Genomic DNA, 20,135 nt, shown 5'->3' with positions numbered 1-20,135 from the left:
CAACTACATTACTTAATTCTTGTGAATCTGAATTGGTAACTGACCCAGATCTCGTGTTTTATTCAAGATATGGTACTGGAAAAGTACGATTGTTTTTATAGAGCTTTGTTCTAGCTCCATCATTTAAAAAGCTTGCCAATATCCCAATTCTGATATTGTATAAGAAACCGGTTCTATATGGTAAATGAACTTTGAAAAATGTGAGCCAACAACCTATAGTGCTATAACTACCAAGTTTCATGGTGAAGTAATCGCTGGATGTTTAGATGTTTTTAAAGTGTCGTTGCGAACTGTTTTTTTTTTCTTGTATTGTTCGAAATTCTAGCGATATGAGAAATCGGCTCGGACCGAGTTATATCATGAGGTCACGACCTACGGTGTAGAAGTCAGGAAAACTTTATATAAAGTACCTGTCTTAGACTTTATACGCGTCGTCTCAAACTTTCTTACACCTGTTATAGTTCTAGGTTTGTAAATTATTTACCCTGAATCCTTCACAACTTCCCAAAATTCATAAAGGTCAGGTTTACGGCACTGATTTTTTTTGACGCGGTAAAAAATTAAGACCATTTCTTATCACCAGCACGACAGTTTCAAGGTAACGACTTGTACAATAATGATTTTGCGCGTCGAACAGCGATATTGAGTATTGACACATTACCAAGCTGACTCATGTAAAGTTTTCAGAAGTTTGCAATTTAGTGAAGGTAGAGAGTTTCTTAGAGATATTAAAAGCATCAAATACAATTTTAATTAATGTAATCATTACGATTAAATAAAAATCGGATGGTAGTTAGTTCTCATAAAGACGGAGCTGCCAACATATCAAACCAAATCAAGGGCTCCAGACAAATTTTGTTGTTTCTATGCATTTGTGTGGCATTGATACCAACTGTAGTATTATCAATTTTAATACATATATGCTTATCATAAATGTGGTAGTAATTGCTATGGATAAGTAGTTTCATTGCTTTCAACTCCATTTGTATAACGACAATAGTAGACAAGGCTCATTTTCATATTTAGTTCTTTTTGGGTTTTGAGGAAAGTACACTCATAAATGGGAGTTTCTGCTCTAACTGACTGTGAAATCGGCAGAAATTTCATTTTTGAAGCTATACGATATTGTTTCAACTTTTTTTATTTTTTCGTTAGCGTGTCAGTGTTTTAAAAACTTTTTGATGGCTTTCAAAAAGATCTGAAATTTCAAGTATATTTATTATGTGGGTATATCATAGTTTCAGTCGTCGGACAATGTGGAAATTTTTCACGTGTTTATTTCTTTAGTTTTTAATGGTTTCTTTTGTAATTTCAAAATTTGTAAGTGAACACGAAATGAAATACACAACTAAATGCAGAGATGTTTATTTTGCGGTTCGTGGTTTGATATTCCCAAGATTTTATTATCCAAACATTAGATATATTTTGGATCGCATGCTTATGTGGATTGTTAAATGTTCTCTCAAGTCTCTGTGAAAAAATAAATACTTAAAGGAAATTTTGCGACCTTAGATTAGTTCATTTGCAAATGAAAGTGGTGTCGATGCAAATTGAAATTGTCGTATTATTAGTGCTGTTTTACTTCATATTTGGGATAAAAATACCTACTGCCCAAAAATAATTTCTCGACTGTGCTAACTTTGCTTTTGAAAGTGTTCTATAATGACCAATAGTGGCACTATAAACTCATGTATTTGAATAAACGGATTTTGAAGTTGGCACGTATTCAGCCTTAAAACTATTATTGTCAACCTCAAGACAGCTTTAAAAACAATGCAATACTTCAGCAAATGAACACATCTTAAAATCGCAATTACAAATTCCACGTGTTTTTCGTTCATCACGTTGTTTATCACCCAACTGAAATCAGGGATGCATCGTAGCGTTTTGTAGCAATTGACATTCTTACCACGCGTCCCAACCAAGTCATTAGTCACTACAAGGATCATTAAACAAGAAGTAGCAGTTTTTCGTCCAACACTCTGTACGTACTATCTTCTTGACAATCTCATGAAGTGGTGACGTATTATTGAATTACGTCCCATAACTGTATTAGAAGGGAACAATGGGGGTGGCGCGTGTTCTGAGTTCCTCTGGGGTTAATGAATGGGGTAAGAGTACTGAATTAGTCATGCCCTATGCTGACATGAATACGGATAGAATTATTTCAACTGTGGCGATTTTTCGCACATGTCTCTTATCGTGAACAAATATTTTCAGTTTTTCTAATAACGGAGGCTTTTCGAGACCTTATTTTCATTGCGACAGATGGTGTTCGATGGACTTATCTGCTCTGATTTCCAGATAAAATGTACAAGTGTTCGGCTAATTTTAATTTGGTCGGAAAACGTATTGATCCTACTATCTGCACTTTACTATTTTTGGTGTACGGAAATTGGTGGAAGAGCTGTAACAATTAGTTTCATTTCTTGGCGACAATTATCCGTCTTGGGGTGTACTCTGTAAGTTCTGCAAATTGATACAGAGGTTAATGTGATGTATTCCCCTGTGTGTATTTCCGCCCTGAGCTGTAATAAATAGTCATTATTTGTGGTGTGTCATGCTGTAAGTGAGATTGTACAAGTACATGTGTTACAAACACGACGAGCATAAATCCCCCAGGACCGATGATGAGACAAGAAAACTGATTTCAAGTTCATATCTGTGAAGGTTTTAAACTATCGAATCTAGAGCAAGTATCGTATTAAGCTTTTCAAACAATACATTTTAGATTTCAACGCGTTTAAAACTACCCGTATCTTCTTTTAACGAAGCTTTAAACCCCCACTCGAATCATTTGTCTTAAACAAAGATGGTTTTAACAAACAATAACAAACGTCTGACTGCTTTCTTAAACTGGTTTGTATTTTATAGCTATCACAAAAGCTTTTAGCGAATCGCCATAACTTTTAGAACCGAACTCATCAAACCGATGCAAGGAGATAATAAGTGTAACACTGCGCTTTTAAAAATGCGAATCTCTTTGTTTCAATTACTCAAGAGTCGTATTAAATGTTAGGGTCCGCAAATAATACCTGAACTCATAATCGGGCGTCTAGTGTGAGTATAAATCGTTTTTAATGATCTCCAGTGTTGTAGATGCAAGAATACGCTGCAGTAAATGATAACAAGAACCACATTCTTCAGATGCTTACAAACTAGATGAGGAAGAAAAATCGGAAACGTAAAAAAATAACACCGAGACATGTTGTCAATCCTAGACCGTCTAAAATATTTCGATTCTCACCGTGGTTAAAAAATATAAATAATCAACCTGAGCTGGTGCCAATTTCCTTACAACCTAAAATTTAAAATAGATGCCGACGTTTTATGTGCTTGTTTTATTTTCTTAAGTTTCAACACAAATCTGTTACACCACTCTTGTATCCTTTTTGTCGAAATTTCGCGTTTTCCTAAAAACCTTGACTTTCGACCCATCACGTACCAAAATATTTCTAGTTGAATTTGAACAACGACGTTTTCGTCGCTCGCATTTTCAGCGGTTTTGAAATTTAACGATTTCTGACGTGGGTCATAAGAACGTGTTGATTTGGAAATTCGATGTGGCTCCACGTGTTTGGTCCGCATGAAGGATGATAATATCGGCGTGTGCACACGCAGAGTGGAAACAACGAGGACGTCGACGACGCCGGTGGCGGCGAGAGCCCCTTTTCCACGCGTTCCGTGGCCCCGAATTGATTTTGCCGCAATGGCAGTTCTCCTTTAAAGCTGTTTGGTTGGCGGTTCTACATGGGAACGCCAGTATTGAGGGTGTGCGAGGCGTTTTGAGGAACAGAATATCGTGCGAATTTTCATTTCTCTAATAATTCCTGCTTCAGTTCATGCTTGAATAAATTAATGTATTTTGTTTTAGCCTGTACAGCGAATTTTCTCCAACGTCGATACTTTCTGATGCTCAGAATTTTAAAAAGAAAATTAAGTAACAATCGATGTAAAAAAGGGTTTTTTTCGTTGCGGAGAGGCCAAGCTAATTTTTTGTTTTAAAGTGCTAGTTTTGTTCGGAGATCAAGCCGAAGGAAGGCAAATGGGCTCTAATTTGATCTTTTCTGAGCCCTATCGGTTTTCATTTTGAGAAGAGTCTTTAAAATTTAAAATAAAAATGCCATCCGAGGAAAATTTCCAAAAATTTTCCGTACCAAATTTTGCAACACAATTTCGAAATTTCAAGATATACAATACATTTGATCAAAATTTCAATATTTTTTTGTAGAGATCTTCGCAGCAGTAGAATTGTGAAGAGGCTGTTTTCTGCTTCCACATATTTCAACAGTAAATTTAGTGCAAAACGACTCTTTTTTGAAACGTTTTAACTGGTGGTTAGTAAATCAGGGCAGTTTTAAAAGTCCTTAAAAATTTTGAGGTCAAATGCACAAAATAAGTTTTATTTGCAAACATTACGGCTGTATCACTGAGGTCAAGGTAGTGGTCAAGTGCATTAGGTTTTTAGATATTCTGACACAATTGAGCACCACACTGTCAATCTGAAAAACATTAGAGCTTAGATTTATCATCGCCTTTGCTAGGTTATTGTGAATACATCAGCTTTAGGCATGGGTCAGTGAATGATCTAATGGTAGGAATATGGGTGAGACATTTAGAAAATTTGCATGTTGAACCACACCTGCGAAGATCCACCATTTTTGACGTTACGAAATCATGTTTTGGTTCTTTTATGTGGTTGAAATGAAGACTTACAGTTGAATATTTTCGTTTTTATATGAAGTTGGAGACCCAGATCCAGTTAATTACTGTGAGCACTCACTTTTATTGCAAAAAGTCCCAGAATTGTGAAATTTGTGGATGCGAAAAGGTAACAAAAGCATTACATTTTTGGGGTCACGATTGCAAACCAGACGTTCCCATGAAATGTCGTTCGTTCGAAACCGGTCCATACAAGCATGGATCGTCGATTTGGGTTTCCAGAAAATGTCCCAGGCGTTCATTAACAATAAAAACGGTTAGAATCCGGGCGATAACCTGCCTGGTGGAAGAATAATGATCCATCTATCCGTCTCTACTATCGCTGGTGAAGTTCTAGGGCACCAAACGAGTTACGCCGTGCGCGCTGGCCAGAACGGTCGATCACACCGTTTTTTACATGCATTACTTGCCAACAGCTCGGCCGTGCACACCGACGACAAGAAGAAGACGAATCCGACTTCAACTGGGGAGTTGGACCGCTCGTTTTCTCTTTTTGACGGACCCGGATGTAATTTATTCCTTTTTCGCAACCTTCTACGAGGACATTTTCCAACAAAAACGTACCAGACAATAATAATTATTGCAAACGTAATAAATTTCAATCAAACGCCGCTCCCGAGATGTCAACCGTTTTTAGCTTAAAAAAAAAGGTTAATTATTTGGGTCTCCGTTAGTATGACAGCAGAGCTCGTAAATTAAATTAACGAAAGCAGAACGGGGCTAGTTTCGTTTGCGAATCAACAAATCGTAAATTACGACAATGAAAATTGTTGGGAGGACTAAATAAAATAAAATTTTAATCTACTTTATTATGGTCATCAAGTGACTTTGTTAGGATAGGGGTGGTTATAATTAATTTCCAGGTTGGTACTAAGATCATACCACGTACAAAAATTGCAACGCTACAAAACTCGGGAAAATAAATAATGCGAATGTCACCGACAGGAGACTGATCGCTGTAAAATATCGAAGAATTAAAATTGACAGTACGGTACAGTTTCGTATGATACGTTGCGACATTAGTGATGCAATCATGCGTGTCATAAAAACGTTTTTCGAGTTTGCAAAGCTTTGAAATGATGAACATATTGGCTAATTTCAAGTGAAAAAGACAATTTGAAAATCGTATTGGAAAATGAGAACGCATCGTTATATCACTCCCCTGTTGAACGTGCCGGTTTAATTAACATATTTTCCGAATTGTTTAATTAGATATTGATTAACTCTACACACAACTACATAATTTAAATAGGAAAAACGGCATTCTGCACTGCATAATACGAATATTAACATATTCAACAAATTAGTCTCATTTCATGTGTTCGGAAAAATGCCGTTTAGGAGCCCTTATACATGTTCACATGTTGGTAGCACTGTCGTTTATCGATTTTAACGTTTTAGGAATGTCAATATTTAACCTCGAACTGTCAGAGGGACATTTTGGCTTAGTTGTTGAGTTTTGTTTTCGAGTTAAAGTATTTTATTAAAATTCTAGCTAATAATTTCAAAGTCTGTTTGAACCCGTTCCTATGTAATTATATGGTACAGTAGTGACTCGATAGTCCAGATCTACGACAATTCGGATCAATTTTTTATTTATACAGGCTGTTTTTGAAATGAATGTACAAAACAGTTTTGCGCTTTTCCAGAAGTAGTGAAAAGCTATTTTTAAATCAAAAACTGACAGGGTACAGGGTAAAATTAACCCCAATCCACAAACTTTCTACACCAATGGTAAAAAACGCACCTGGAATGATTTGTTTCCTAAGCAACCAGCAACTTGAGTTTGTTAATTGACTAATTAAAATCAGTGGCGCACAAACAAATTTATTGAAATTTTTGTGTAATTTTATTTCGAAAACAAAAAGAGTTTTACTAAAACTTTTTTCTCTTAATAGGCTCAACTTGTGTCACGGAATTACCTTTTGTACCCTCTTGTACATGCATTTCAAAAGCAGCCTGTAGATGTTTATTGCATACTTGAAAAAATGCAATTTTCTATTAGATACATTGTACATAATTATATTTTTCAAAAATTTTACATTTTACTACACATTTAACAATATATTCAAATACCTCTTTAAATAATACATCAAAATCTCTTGAACTTCACAAATCGAATTATTAATAAATGGATTCGAAGTATTAACATAGAACACATCGAGAAGATAAGTGCATACCAGAATATTAATCACGTTTACTATGAAAATACGTTACAATATAGAATATAATATGCAGGATTCATTCAGTAGTCTGTTATTATTGGATTTGGCGTATCGTAGTAATTTTAATTGTTGATTACAACTCTGTAATTAAAAGAAGTACTACGGACACACCTTCATGGATTTATAACCTTTTATTGCATTATTTTCACAGACATGTCGGTAGCAGTGTTCTGTATTGATTTTGACATTTGAGAACTGTCTGACACATGTCAGTATTGTCATCATTGCTTATGCTTTCATGTATGCTTAACCCTAATAGCGTAACCATAAACACGCTACCAACTTCTCTTGCTAATTTTCTTTATATTCGAATGGTTGAAAGAGCTACCAACATAATTCGCATTCTAAAAACAGTCGCCGCAATGATTTTTAATTTTCGGTAACGCTAACATTTCGAACCGTCTTATCTTAGAAGTCAATTAGCAATGAATCCCACAAACAGAAAAACGAATTGACATGTCACGTAATTGTGCTTTCCTTAATAGTATCCGGGATTAGGTTAGAGTTATTAATTACAATAATGAAGTATGATAGAGCATAATAACGGAGGGTTGGGTGAATGGAACACGTTTTCTAATCCGTTTAGAATTGTTGCGGTTTAATGGGAATATTGAGGGTTTGCTTTGGACATCGTATATTTTTGAGGAATCGGTTAAAATGGTTGGTATGAAACGATAACCATGTAGAACAGATAACTGTTTTATAGCTTCATTACAGTTAGCTTTTAACTGATTATTTGCACTTAACTTTTTTCCGTATCTATCTTTCGAATTTTTCCTTGCACGGTAATTTTTTTTTAATATTCGTTCATGATCTCTTTTACAGAGTTTTTTTTTTCTCCAAAAACATCAAAGTTTTTATCCACTTTGTAGAGGCTGATTATTTCAGACTAAAAGCCCACACCTGAGTTCTACCGTGCGATTAATTACCTATTCACTAATCAAGTCAGCAACAAGTAAAAGGGTAATAGGGGTTGCTAAATGACGGTGGACCGTTTAATTTTTTCAGTGGAGCGCATCTACCGCTAATGACCTGACCTAATTAAATTTTAGAAAGAGTTGTAAGTGCATTGATAATTTGGAAGTTGACCGTAACTTTCATCTAACTCGTTCGTGCGATTTATTAAAGTGTAACAGCCTCAAGGGACGTATAAACTCCGCGGGTGTTAAAAGGTTTTTAGTGGGATCGAAAATGATTGGGGTTTGAACGGGCTATCATACGGGACGATTTTCAAATTTCACTTCTGTCAATTTTATCAGTTCAAAGGGTGGCAGAAAAATTGTGGCTATTCCTGCGAAAAAAATTCCAGTAGCGTTTTTCACTCATAAATAGTGTCCTGCCCCAATTTGGGCATCTTTACGACGACAAAAACGAAACAAGTTGTATACGAATTGTGCTTAAATCAGAATTGATCAATTGGAAAGTGCCCGAATCTCTAATAAATAACGTCTGTGCACCGTAATAAATTTCAACCCGAATAAGACCGTGTGTTCGTCGTTTCGCTCATGAAGTCATCCTGCACTGGCGCGCAAGGAAAAACTCGTTCACGTCATACAAAAAAACTATCAAATTGACTAATTAGCTGGCGTTACTCCGTTGACTGCAATCAAATCAAGTGACGTAACACCATACACGTCTTACGTTCGAATGCAACTTGAATAATTCAGTCGCATTCGGTCAAAAAAAACCGCAGCTATTGTGTCAAGTGTGAAACTGACATTACACGCACGCATACACGTGTCCCATTCACTTTTAAGCATCTCATCGTATACGTCTCATTAGATAGACGATTAAGGCGTCAAACGTCTTAATTGTTATCAGCTGTTTGGCACGGCACGTCGCGTATTAAACGCCGTCTTGGTAAGCAGGACTAATTATCTAATTAGGACTTATACAGGACACCCGCTGAATTGAATTAATTCCTGCTTTCCGAAGAAGGGTCCTTGGACTGGTTACACACTCCGGAACTGGGATCCAAATGCCGGGTTTCGATTCGCGATCGCCTACGTCGTCGGGGTGCGAAGCGTCGTTGGCATGGCGATAGAACAGTGGAAAATGTCGGAAAAGGACTATTTTTAAAGGTGCTGACAATTTGTTAACACTGAGGTAAAATCAAAATTTGGATGATATTAGACCCATATTTTATTTCGACATGTTATTTGCAACGTCTAAACAGGCTCCGGAATTTGAAACATGTTGGTAGACCTTGTCTGCTGCCTGTCATGTCACCTCGTTACGTCTGACAGTTTGAGGTTAGGCGTTATGATGATATGCTAAGATGTCATTGTTGACACAAGTCCTGATCGACTCTTCTGCCAACGTGTCAAAAATGTATTGCCCACGCGTTTTACTTTAGACAATAAAATGCTCTAGGGTCTTGTCCAATTTTGAAATTTTAAGGTTGTCATTACCTCCCTAGAAATTGATTTGTCCTTTTTGACATAATATTTGCTGTGAATTTAGGTAACGTAATAATAATTAATTCAAGCCTTTAAACGCGTGAAATAAAATTCTCATTGGATGTGACTTCTGTTTAAAAAATGGAATAAAGAAATTGAAATTTCAAGATAACGATTGTTTTTTGTACACCAAAATCATTGGATTACGACACCGTCAATGCAACAAGAACAAATTGAACAATGAAAATTTTAGAAGTTGCAAGCTTAGGTGGACATTTGGAACCAGAGCCGACTGTACTCATGCGATTCTGCGTAAAGAGTGGATTATGGTGCAGGAAATGCTGGTTCTATTAATTATTGCACATTTTTTTTTACCGAAACTATGCAATCAATTATGCAAAACGCGGTTCCCGCCAAAAATCGTTCATAGCACGGGATAACATCCGAATCGAAGTAATGAAAACTTTTGTCGGGGAATGTACAAGAAAGGAAAGCAGAAAATAAAAGACGCTCAGAAGCGGAGTTGCCGTTCGGAATCGTGGGCTCTCAGTTGAAGCGCGGCGTTGGGTAGCAGGAAAACTGGTTTGGGGAGTTCTCTCTGCCTGCTAACTGCTGCTGCCTCCTGCTTGAACATACTCTCATCTCTCTCTAATAGTGCGATACGTTTTATAATCCATAGCTTATGGTTATGAGTTACGATAGTGTATTTTTTATTAAATTCATATGCGTACTGACAAGTCGATGAGTGCTTTTTCAAGTTGACGGCGTGAGATTTCAGTAATTCAGGAGGTGCAAGAGCTGTGTTATATTTTAGCAGATTTACGTACTGTAAAAGATCGACGCAACAGAACAGTCGTGTTTTTATTATTTATTCAAGATATTTTAGTTGATTTATTTATCTGTTTCATCGTTACCTCAATGGCTTTTTCTTGTCCTATTCTTCTCATGTAAACAAATAGCAAAACCGCAATATAAATAGACAGTACTTGAATTGAATAAATCAATAAGAAAATAATCAATTGTTAGATATTCTTTGCCATCTTTTGTTATGTTCAACAATTTTTGATCGCGATACGAGAGGATGCTTCCTACTTTTTAAGCATTTGACGATGTTATCAATGTGGCGACGATTATTTATATGTTAATGTAATGAATTTTGGAGGATAATTTTATTCAATGACTTATAAATAAACTTTCCCTGAAGTGTAGATTGACAGTAGATATTTCAGATTTTTAACAGAAAAATTATTATGTAGTTGCTTTTTCACTTGTGTTGCTTGCCACCAAAAATTCCTCCCTGGCACGGTTTAATCATTCCTTCCAGTGTCATAAACTGTCTAAGTGAAGATTTGTTTCTAAACAACTCTAATTAGAGAATGGAAGCAACAAGTGTCTTATATAATACATTACGTTGTCAAACAACTTAACACCATTTTTACCCTTCTTTGTGGTACAAACAAGCTGATCTCTCATGTAATTAAAAATCACAATGAACCAATAAACTTTCGGTTGCAGACGAGACAGTTTATTAATTATTCAACTCTGACAGCATAACAAATAATAATTTTAAAGGTAAATCAAAGTTTATTTTACAATAATTAATGTTTGTCAATTACGCAACCCTTTGACGAAAAGTTCATTACATGTTTATTAATTACCCTTCACGAGCTGTACCGTATTATTCAATTGGAATTCTGATGGATGATTTCAGGTTGGCAGGGTGGTTCCCCGATGGTGTCACTGATAACACAGTGATTGATATCTGATGGGTGTAATCTGTGCAGACAATACTGCCAACCTGTATACATTAGGGTCATGTGCACATACTACCATTGTATAGTTTCAAGCAATCGGAGTCACTAAACCCAAAAGTTCTCTGTCCTTGCTTCGTCGGTTGGCTATAATTAATGGATATGGTTAGAAGTTCCTGGAATTTGATTTAGCTCTAAAGGTTTTACGTACGGGTCGTAGGTGAATTATAAACTTGAAAGTTATAGTCTTTATTACGCATGAAATTTTTTATTTTACGGATACTCAGGAAATAATTTCTAGTTTTGATTTTTACCGCCTTGGGTTTAACGTGCAATATTTTACGACTAGTTTCAATTTTTTTCAGTAAACCGGTAATGCATCATATTGGATCTAGGAAAACTTTTTTTTAAACTTCAATAAAAATTTAATTTCATGCCAAAGAATTTTCTGGAGAAGCTTGTAACTGCTAGCTTATTATTGTGGGTATTTAGCCAAAATTAAAATCTTTCCAGAGTTTGTTTCCCGTCTTCGTGGGAATTTCCTGTTTTCTCAATCTTACGCTAAACTCTAATCAAACTGAGCCAGGAATTTGCTTTAAGCGATGTACTTTTGTACGCATAAAACGTATTGCATTACGCGTAGAGAATAAACTGAACCATTCAAAAATAAAAAACCGGTCTATTTTATTGTTAATATTTAGTTCGTAAGAATTAACAATTCTCATAGGGATGTCTTCACTTCGTACGATTAAGTGAATATATTTCGGACCTTTCAAAATTTCCTACAAGGAAGTGTACTCGACGGCATCGACAGCTTCGACAGCTTCGTCAAAATTCAATTGCGTAACCATCAAGGTCAGGTCAAAAACGGGGATTGGGGGTGGAGAGAGATTCAATATTTTAATTTCTGTCGGAACCGTTTTCTCCTTAGGCATATTTCCCTATATTCGCGAAATTCTTGGTAGATCGATGATGCACGCGTCACCAGCTGAAGAATGGGCTGACAAATTATCCTTAAAAGTGACCAACGTCTGGATGGATTAAGGATCGTGGTAAAATGGCGTTAAAATGCATTAATAATATCTCGCACGCGACCTCACACGTATTACATTTTTCTAATTAAGATCATAGAAAACAATGAATAAAATCAACATAGATTATGCTAAGTTTGAAATCGACAATGCGATGCATTTGGATGTAAATAATAATGTATATTTTATATCTGAACTGTTGTATTTTCAATCATTTGATTTATTCCAGCGTTTGTTTCTAAATTGTACCGATACACAAAAATTAATTCTCCCGGAAATAATTTGTTGTTACACAATGATTGACAGTTGTTATTATTGATTGCGAATACACAAACGGGCTGTTATTATTTTTAATTTAGCTTAAATTTTTATTCAGGTGTGTATGTTATCTATCATAAGAAAATTGAAACTGAGTTTTCCACTTGCAGTGTCCTAATAATATCCAAAAATTTTCTTTATCATTGTACCTCCCCTTTGCAAATTATCCTCGTGGCATTCTATTTACATTTAGCTGCGCAGCCCTGTATATGTCTCTGTGAAGCTAATCCTGCGAGGCAGACACTTTGGGTTGTAAATTTCCAGCCACCCTTTAAGCGTGTAGGGTCTAGGAAAAATGATCCGAATGTGGGTCACCGTTTCGGAAAATAACCTCGTGATGGTTCAGTCCGTCCGTCCGAAACCGTGTGGGCAGCGTGGCCGGCGTAGAGTTAGCGTGCCCTGCGTTCCGAACCCAGCTGTGATCAATATCGCGCCAGGAATATGCCGACGGTTACAGAATATTCAGTTCCATCAGGCCATCATGTGAAGGATGTGCTGCGTTTCGGGTGCTCTTTGTGTACGACGTCCACGTGGTGCCGGGTGTCGTGATGTGATGTTTTTACTGTCAAAATGCGGATTGTGTCATGTCGTGATTAGCTACGCCGCTATTCTGTCTAACTTTAAGGGAACTGCGATTGCAGTTCTCTTTTTAACGAAAGAGGGTAATAAATCAATTAAACAAGCTTTTCCAGCGGCGTGCCGACATAATTTGTATAGAAATGTCGTGTAGAATGCGGTAGAAATTAATTGAAGCCGCCACTGGGGGTCACGACGAAAAGGGTAAAGAGCATTCCTACTGTTGGTGTTTTTGCAACCCTAATGCAATTCGTGAATGTCCACAGAAACACATTACAACTCTCAATTAAAAACCTACTGAAGTCGTTTCTTAGGACCTTGACATTGCCGGTGATAACAACATCCGCCGGATAAAAATTGACCGTGTTTTACGTAGTTCGGAACTTAATAACGGTTCATCAGTTATGCCGTTTTAGTTCTTGTTAAGAAGCACCAACAGGTAACGTTCAGTCACAATTTTATCCTTCGGTGCTCAAGACCACAAGTGGTTACATGAGATTAGTCGCGCGTCTTTTTCACTTAGAATAATGGACTGGTAAATTTAACCCCATTTGACAAACAACCAAACATTGAATGATGAACGACAGGTAATTATGTCGTAAAAATAGTAAAAGCAACCCTAATGACAAAGGAAATGATGAATATTTGATAAAATCAATCGCGTATTTCCGTCGAGCAGGATCATTTTGTCGACATAAACACATTATTCGTTTAATTAGAACTCTGGCATAAAGTTTACATAGTTTTTGGAAAGCATACGCCGCATTTGCCGACGTATTTTGCAATTTTACCCTAATCTACTTTATGAAGTTCTCAATGTACCACGTCTGAACGGCAACTTGATTTTCTACTGTACTCACGGTAATTAACAATGGAACTTTTAAAATATTTAACACATACTCAGATATTATAACTATTTATTGTGGGTGGCACTTGGTATGCCATTTACGGCTACAACGAATAATACTGGTTCTAATGCACTCGACCTATGAACAAGTTAAAATTCCTCTAGAATGTACAAGTTTATGAAACATGGCATGGTTATGTGGATAATAACGGAGTTCTATGGGGAAATTGTCATTCATCACGTTTTCGATGATGTGGAAATTACAAGACATAAAGTTTACCGAATTAGCAGTTAAATACATTCATGCAAAAGAACGGAAACTATGTTATACTAAATTGTAAAAATAGTACTGTGACGATAACATTTGTTTAGTTCAACTTTTTACGAAATGTACAATTAATGCAGCGGATCCTGTAACGGTGCAGTGAAGATTAAAACTGCATTTTGCAGAAATATCAGCACATTGACTGCTTGATTTTAAATTTACTGGCGATAGGGATTCCCATATTAAATTTTCAACCTCATTAATTTTCGTTAGGATGAAGATTGGTACTTGAAATTTTACACAATATGATTGAAAACTTCTTCTTTCACTACTTTCCAAATTGTCTTCCGAATAAAAAATTGTACTTTAAAAAGAATTTACTTAACTATTCACCGAATTTTATGAGAATTATTTAGATGGCATTGAATATAAGGAGATCCACTGATGTACTTCACTTGATTTTGAAGATACATATTTTCACATTTAGAGAATTTTCAGTTCTACATAAATAATGGCATCAAAAATTTATAAACGATTTAATTCATCTATCAGTTAATGAAAAAGAAAGTCGTTCCACGAAATCACTCAATTTTTCATGATAATAGTGACATATACAGGGTGAACTCGGTAAATCCAAATTTTTCGTACTAAAATATTTCGGATTGAAAATTTTAGAAACTTAACTGCAGATTTGCTTTTTCCTGTCACTTGAAAAAGTGGTAATTTATGACACAGTGGCGAATGTGTTAAAAGAGTACAGGGCGTTGCTAAGGAACAATGTCAATGATGGCCTACATTCGTACTAATATTAGGTAGAAATGTTATTGGCCTTAAATTCCTTAATTTAAAAAATCTGTACTTCAGATACATCTTTGCTATTGCTGTTGGTATATCTAGAGCTATGGATTTAGCAAAGGTGTATTTGATCTATATGTATGTTAAGTTACGACATATGTTTGCTGCCCTCTGACCTTCTCGTTGGAGAAGATGCAAAGGAAGTTTGGTCCTGTACCGTTTTATGTACGTTTGGATAAACGTGACAAGACTATAAAAGTGGTGGGTTAAAAATGACTTTCGCGGAACGATGCGATGGCTAAAATTATGAATGAACGTTACATTGAAGTTTATTTTCCTAGCTTGGCGCTACTCGAAATCGTTAGATGGTTTCTCCTTGAACATGTTATGACATGCGTATTATTAAAAGTGTTATCAGATAAAGAATCTTTTCGGCGATAGATGAGACCTCTTGCAAAACAAATAGCGCCGTAGCGAGTATCGGCGTCCGAATGAATGAGCGGTATCACCGCGAGGACATCCTCGTGCATTCCTAGAGGAACAGGTTCATGAAACAGCGGCATCAAGCGTTGGCTTTCTCGTTCGGAGTCGGTGTTGTGTGCGGTGGTGCGCTCGCTCCGTCGAATAGTTCACGTGGATGCGGTTGACATTCGATTTAGCAGAGGCCACGGTGAGGACGTTATTATGTGCCGGATTGTGGTAATGCCATAGTGCAACGGTGCGAGTGTTGTTTTGGTTATATGTGTGTCGATACGGATTATGCCCGTGCGAACTGACAGTCCGGTTGTCAACAGCAGCACGATTTGCAACGGCGCTCAAAGCTTGGTGGGAGCCCCGGGCTCCCACCACCCTCGCATGGGCCCGATCCCCATGTGTCCTATGGTACCACATCTTCATAACGATCCGTTCTACTGTTCGCCCTTTGGAAACCCATATTACAGGTGAGATTGTTATTCTTCGCGTTACGTGAGCGCCGGGTTTTTAAGGTTAGGTTCTGTAATCGATCAGTTCGAGTTGTTACGGGTTTATTAAATGCTGTTATGGGTTTGTGAACTTCCAAGTCTTGACCTCCACTTCTTAGGGATTTATCTGTTAAAACATTAACAATGCACTGTTTTATGCCTTTCAATTAAACTTGCAATTACATTTAAATTGCCTAGTAAGATGTAGTTGTGGAATTTCGCACAAAGAGTAAAACATTTTAACCTGCATAAAAAAATCCCCTTATTTTTATTTGCTTGATTTCATTATTCAGGATACACGAGCGCCACTTGTAATATTTAGATTTAGAGCTGTTACGACTTTATTAATACTACTACGAGCTTGTAAACAACCTAGGTATAACTCATAACTTGACCTGCGCATTTTACGTAGCTTATGACTACAAAAGGAGTTTTAATGGACTTTTAATTTGAAAATTTATATAGAAGTCAGCAAAGAAACTTTTCAAAGCACTTTGAAAACTTCTAATTTTTTTTATTGATTTTTACAGTGCTATTTTGTAACATCTTTGAACGACGGTTTAGCACTGATAATATTTAAGACCGATTCGAATTCATTTGCGGCAAATCAAGTTGCGATAACAAGGACACCAACGAAAGTCGCGGTATCTTACTGTATACAACTGCGTCGGCGCAGCCTTCTGGCTCTAATTTGAAATTTACTAACAAACTCGACCAAAAATACCATAAAAAATTCTTTTGTCATCCCAACATTACTTATCTAATAAAAAGCAAAAAATGGCTTCAAGATTTTTACTCGTTTTCCACAAAAACGTATTTAGCTCTATACTAAACAATCCAGAAAGTGGATTTTATTTCAATATTAAAAAAATTCGACGTGATGAAGCAATAAAAATGTTGAAATAATTTTATTCCCAGAATGTTATCTCACAACGCAAACTTTGTCAAATATTTGTAAAATGGGACGGTTATTGACAGCATAATCCGATGTAAAATCAGATTGTTTAGAAGCGTTAAGATGTATTTTTGAGCAACACTCCCGCCAAGCCAAGCAATGTGTAAATTTGGCATTGGTGCGTTTAAATAGAATGTTTTCACATGCAGTTACACACGTGGAATCACCTTTTTTTTCTCATATTGGGTTTTCTTGATTCATTTATTGTCGACAGAATAGTTTGATCCAACGATTTTGCAGCAAGAATTTTCGAACTGTTGATATAATTTTATTGGCTCGTTATAGTTTTTTTTAACGTGTACACGTAATGGCTTTTTCATTGGACGATGGCGTAAACGTGCTGGTGGTAAACTGTTTATATTTTATTGATGTTACTGGCTAAATTTAGGTAGTCCTTCCAACTAAAGCGCAGTTTGCATCCGGATGGCCCGACTTTTTATTCTGAATTATTTAAAAGAAATATACGTGATTTCTCGATGATACCAATTTAGAGCATTTCCGATAGACATATGTTATGAAAAATTTCCGTTGATTCATTAGCGCAAAATCGTTAATTAAACAATTAAACTCAATAGTAGCAATGTTTTAACAGGTGATTTATTTATTTCTAACGTTTACATATTTGCCTTCGTTTTGAAACATGAAAAAACATTGAAAAAAATCTAACGTGCTTATGTTCATTACAGCGCTGACCTTTTATCACTTTAAATTTGCGTTAAAGAGAACGCAAATCAATTTCAATGAAGTAAGAGTACAAAACGTGACTTCTTTGTTTGCGCAAATATCTCCTAAAAGTGCTAAGTAGTGCTAATAGGTATTCTCAATAGTTCTTGTCAGCTTTCTATTCCTGTTTTCACTTCTGTATTAGCAGAATTTTTGATCATTTCCAACCCTCTGCGTCAGCTTGAGCTTTGATTCATAAATAGCAGACGTTTTGGGAGTCCAAGTCACCGGACAATACACCCCAATCGGATAACTTTCCGCATTAAAAAGCAATTTGGTCGGGGTCGCGTCGCGAATACTGATGTAAAAGCAGCAAGTCGATGCAGTGGTGGTGTCGGAGCCACGTTGGCGAGGAGCAAGGATCAACAGGTCCGGGCTGCGTGTGTGTGAAGTGGGGCAAGTTCTCTCACTGCGTGTGGTCATCCGACGAAGATGGTATCAGCGCGCGCCCTGCGTCATCTCTGGATTACAGCTAACGCACACGTTTCGTTACTTGTGGGCTTTGACAGATTGATTGCAGGAATCGCTGCAATGCACAACACACGCAGGTTCACTTTAATGTCTTGCATTCTAATGGTGTGTTTAAATGCCGGCGAAAGACGAAGATGGACAGGGTTGGAAGAGATTTCCAGAAAGTGAATAATTTACAAGATTTGTAGCTTTGTTAGCGAACGGAAAAATTGCAACCAACATTCCTCCCAGTTGATTCTTCTGAACTCTAATGAAATCATAAGTTTGCATTGTCACGAAAAATGTGATAGCGGCTTTGATAATAATTGTCGGAATAACAAAGAAGTGCAGATATAAACAACGAATTTACCACGAACTGTCTTAATTAAGCGAATAACTTTCGATAATTTTATATTATGCAAATTCTTGCAACATCTTAGTTACATCATTACTGTTAGATCAGTTTAATTAAATTAAATAATGGTAATAAATGATTAAGGAAAACCAAAATATTTCATAAAGTGACGTAAAAAATTTCATTGTCGCCGTCGGTTTCGAGAGATCGGCTTTTAGATGAATATTAACACGACAATATTGGACCAAACAATAAAAAATTGTTTTCCAAACTGAACCTAAATTGAACGATGAGGTTCTTTAGTCTTCAGTTAAGCTCTGTCGCCTTAATTCATTACGTTTTTGTGAGAACAGCCGATACTAAAATGTTTATTAGGTCTTTAGCAAGCCAAGGTGTATAGTTCGTCGAGGGTTGATTAAACGCTTGCAATTAACGGAGGGTAATTCAGTTACGAAGACTTCGTTGGTCGCAGCGAAACGATTATATCAAGAGTGACTTGTCGTTTTCATGTTATCGTTATCACAGTTCATCAGTTTTTTGTGTTGTGAATTTGTCAATTAATGTCGCATTATGCACTTCACGTTGTTTAGATATGATTGTTTTAATTTCAACAGAGGAAAAGTCGTAATTTTAATTATTTGCAAATAAATGTAGCCTTGGTGATTTTATTATCAAATGATCAAACAAAGCTGTACTCTGATAAGAAAAGTTTCGATACTAAAATTGGCGCTTCTTTGTTGACCGAGAGACAACACGTAAAACGATAGTGTTTTTTTAGTACACCCACCTTGCGGTGTCACCTATAAACATGTTAAGTTATTGGCATTAGTTTACGTTAAAAATTTAAATAAATGTCGTAAATTGTATTAACTGATTTTCCTGTTTGTTTATAAATGTGTTGTAATCAAACGTTTCATGAAAAGTCTACACAGTGTCTCATATTTTATGACGTAAAAAACGACTAAAGAAAAAATCGGACTAACTTCATAAATTTTGCAGATCATGCGATCAAAATTTTGACGTCATATCAGTTTTAGGGACAATATCAGGAAGCATTCTCGGTAAATAGCCGAGATAAAATATCTATTGATTTTACAATACAACGTGGCGATAATTAAAATGGCATAACTATACTTTGTCACATAAAAATACATGGGTCCTAGATCTCTTTAATAATATAAAGCGTATCAAAAATTAATACATAACACTTCTTTGGTAATAAACGAATGCTACCTGTTCTTATCTAAGTCCAATATATTGGCGGTTCCTTTAAAACGCAACTTTACGATTGTACAATTAATTTTTATTGTAAAAATATCAGATGACTCCGTAATTAGTGATAACAGCGTGCCATAAACTTGTAAAATATTGTTAATAAATAGAGTAATCCGCCAAAGCCATTAAATTTAGTGTCCATTAAAACTGCAGTGTATCATTCGAACATAAATTAGGCATAATTGAAATATCCGAATTTATTTGCATAAATGTTGGAACTTCCAGGATTTATTATTTGTTGGTAGTAATTCGTGCTTTTAAATCAAACTAATTAGGAGTAATTTACGATTATTTAAATTTTGCCGATAATACCGACACCGCTAGCAACACTACTCGACAATTTCTGAATAGTGTTAATGGTTTTTGCAGATCTTTGCCCGTTCCCAGAAGACATACACCTTATTTCGGTCAGCCCGACTACCGGATATACGAACTCAATAAGAGGCTCCAGCAAAGGACGGAGGTTAGTTTGAATGTAATGCTATC

The 20,135-nt window shown here is 36.1% G+C and overlaps 1 protein-coding gene across 4 annotated transcripts in view; it reads left to right on the top strand.

Moving 5' to 3' along the window:
• Window positions 1-20,135, top strand: part of Chi (LIM domain-binding protein 2 Chi) — a 32,153-nt gene that overhangs the window by 7,676 nt on the left and 4,342 nt on the right. For 2 of the 4 annotated variants that reach the window (XM_088038543.1, XM_088038544.1), the window contains exon 3: window positions 20,001-20,124. In XM_088038543.1, coding sequence (XP_087894669.1) covers window positions 20,001-20,124 — 124 coding nt within the window. The remainder of the gene's footprint in view (window positions 1-20,000; window positions 20,125-20,135) is intronic. The other 2 variants (XM_088038545.1, XM_088038546.1) reach the window with 2 other exon arrangements.

This window comes from Gnatocerus cornutus, chromosome 6 (assembly GCF_029298725.1).
Source record: "Gnatocerus cornutus isolate USDA-ARS CGAHR chromosome 6, icGnaCorn1.1, whole genome shotgun sequence".
NCBI classification, from domain to species: Eukaryota; Metazoa; Arthropoda; class Insecta; order Coleoptera; family Tenebrionidae; genus Gnatocerus; species Gnatocerus cornutus.
Note: the sequence above shows the minus strand (reverse complement) of the source record. Positions and strands in the feature narration are given on the sequence as shown.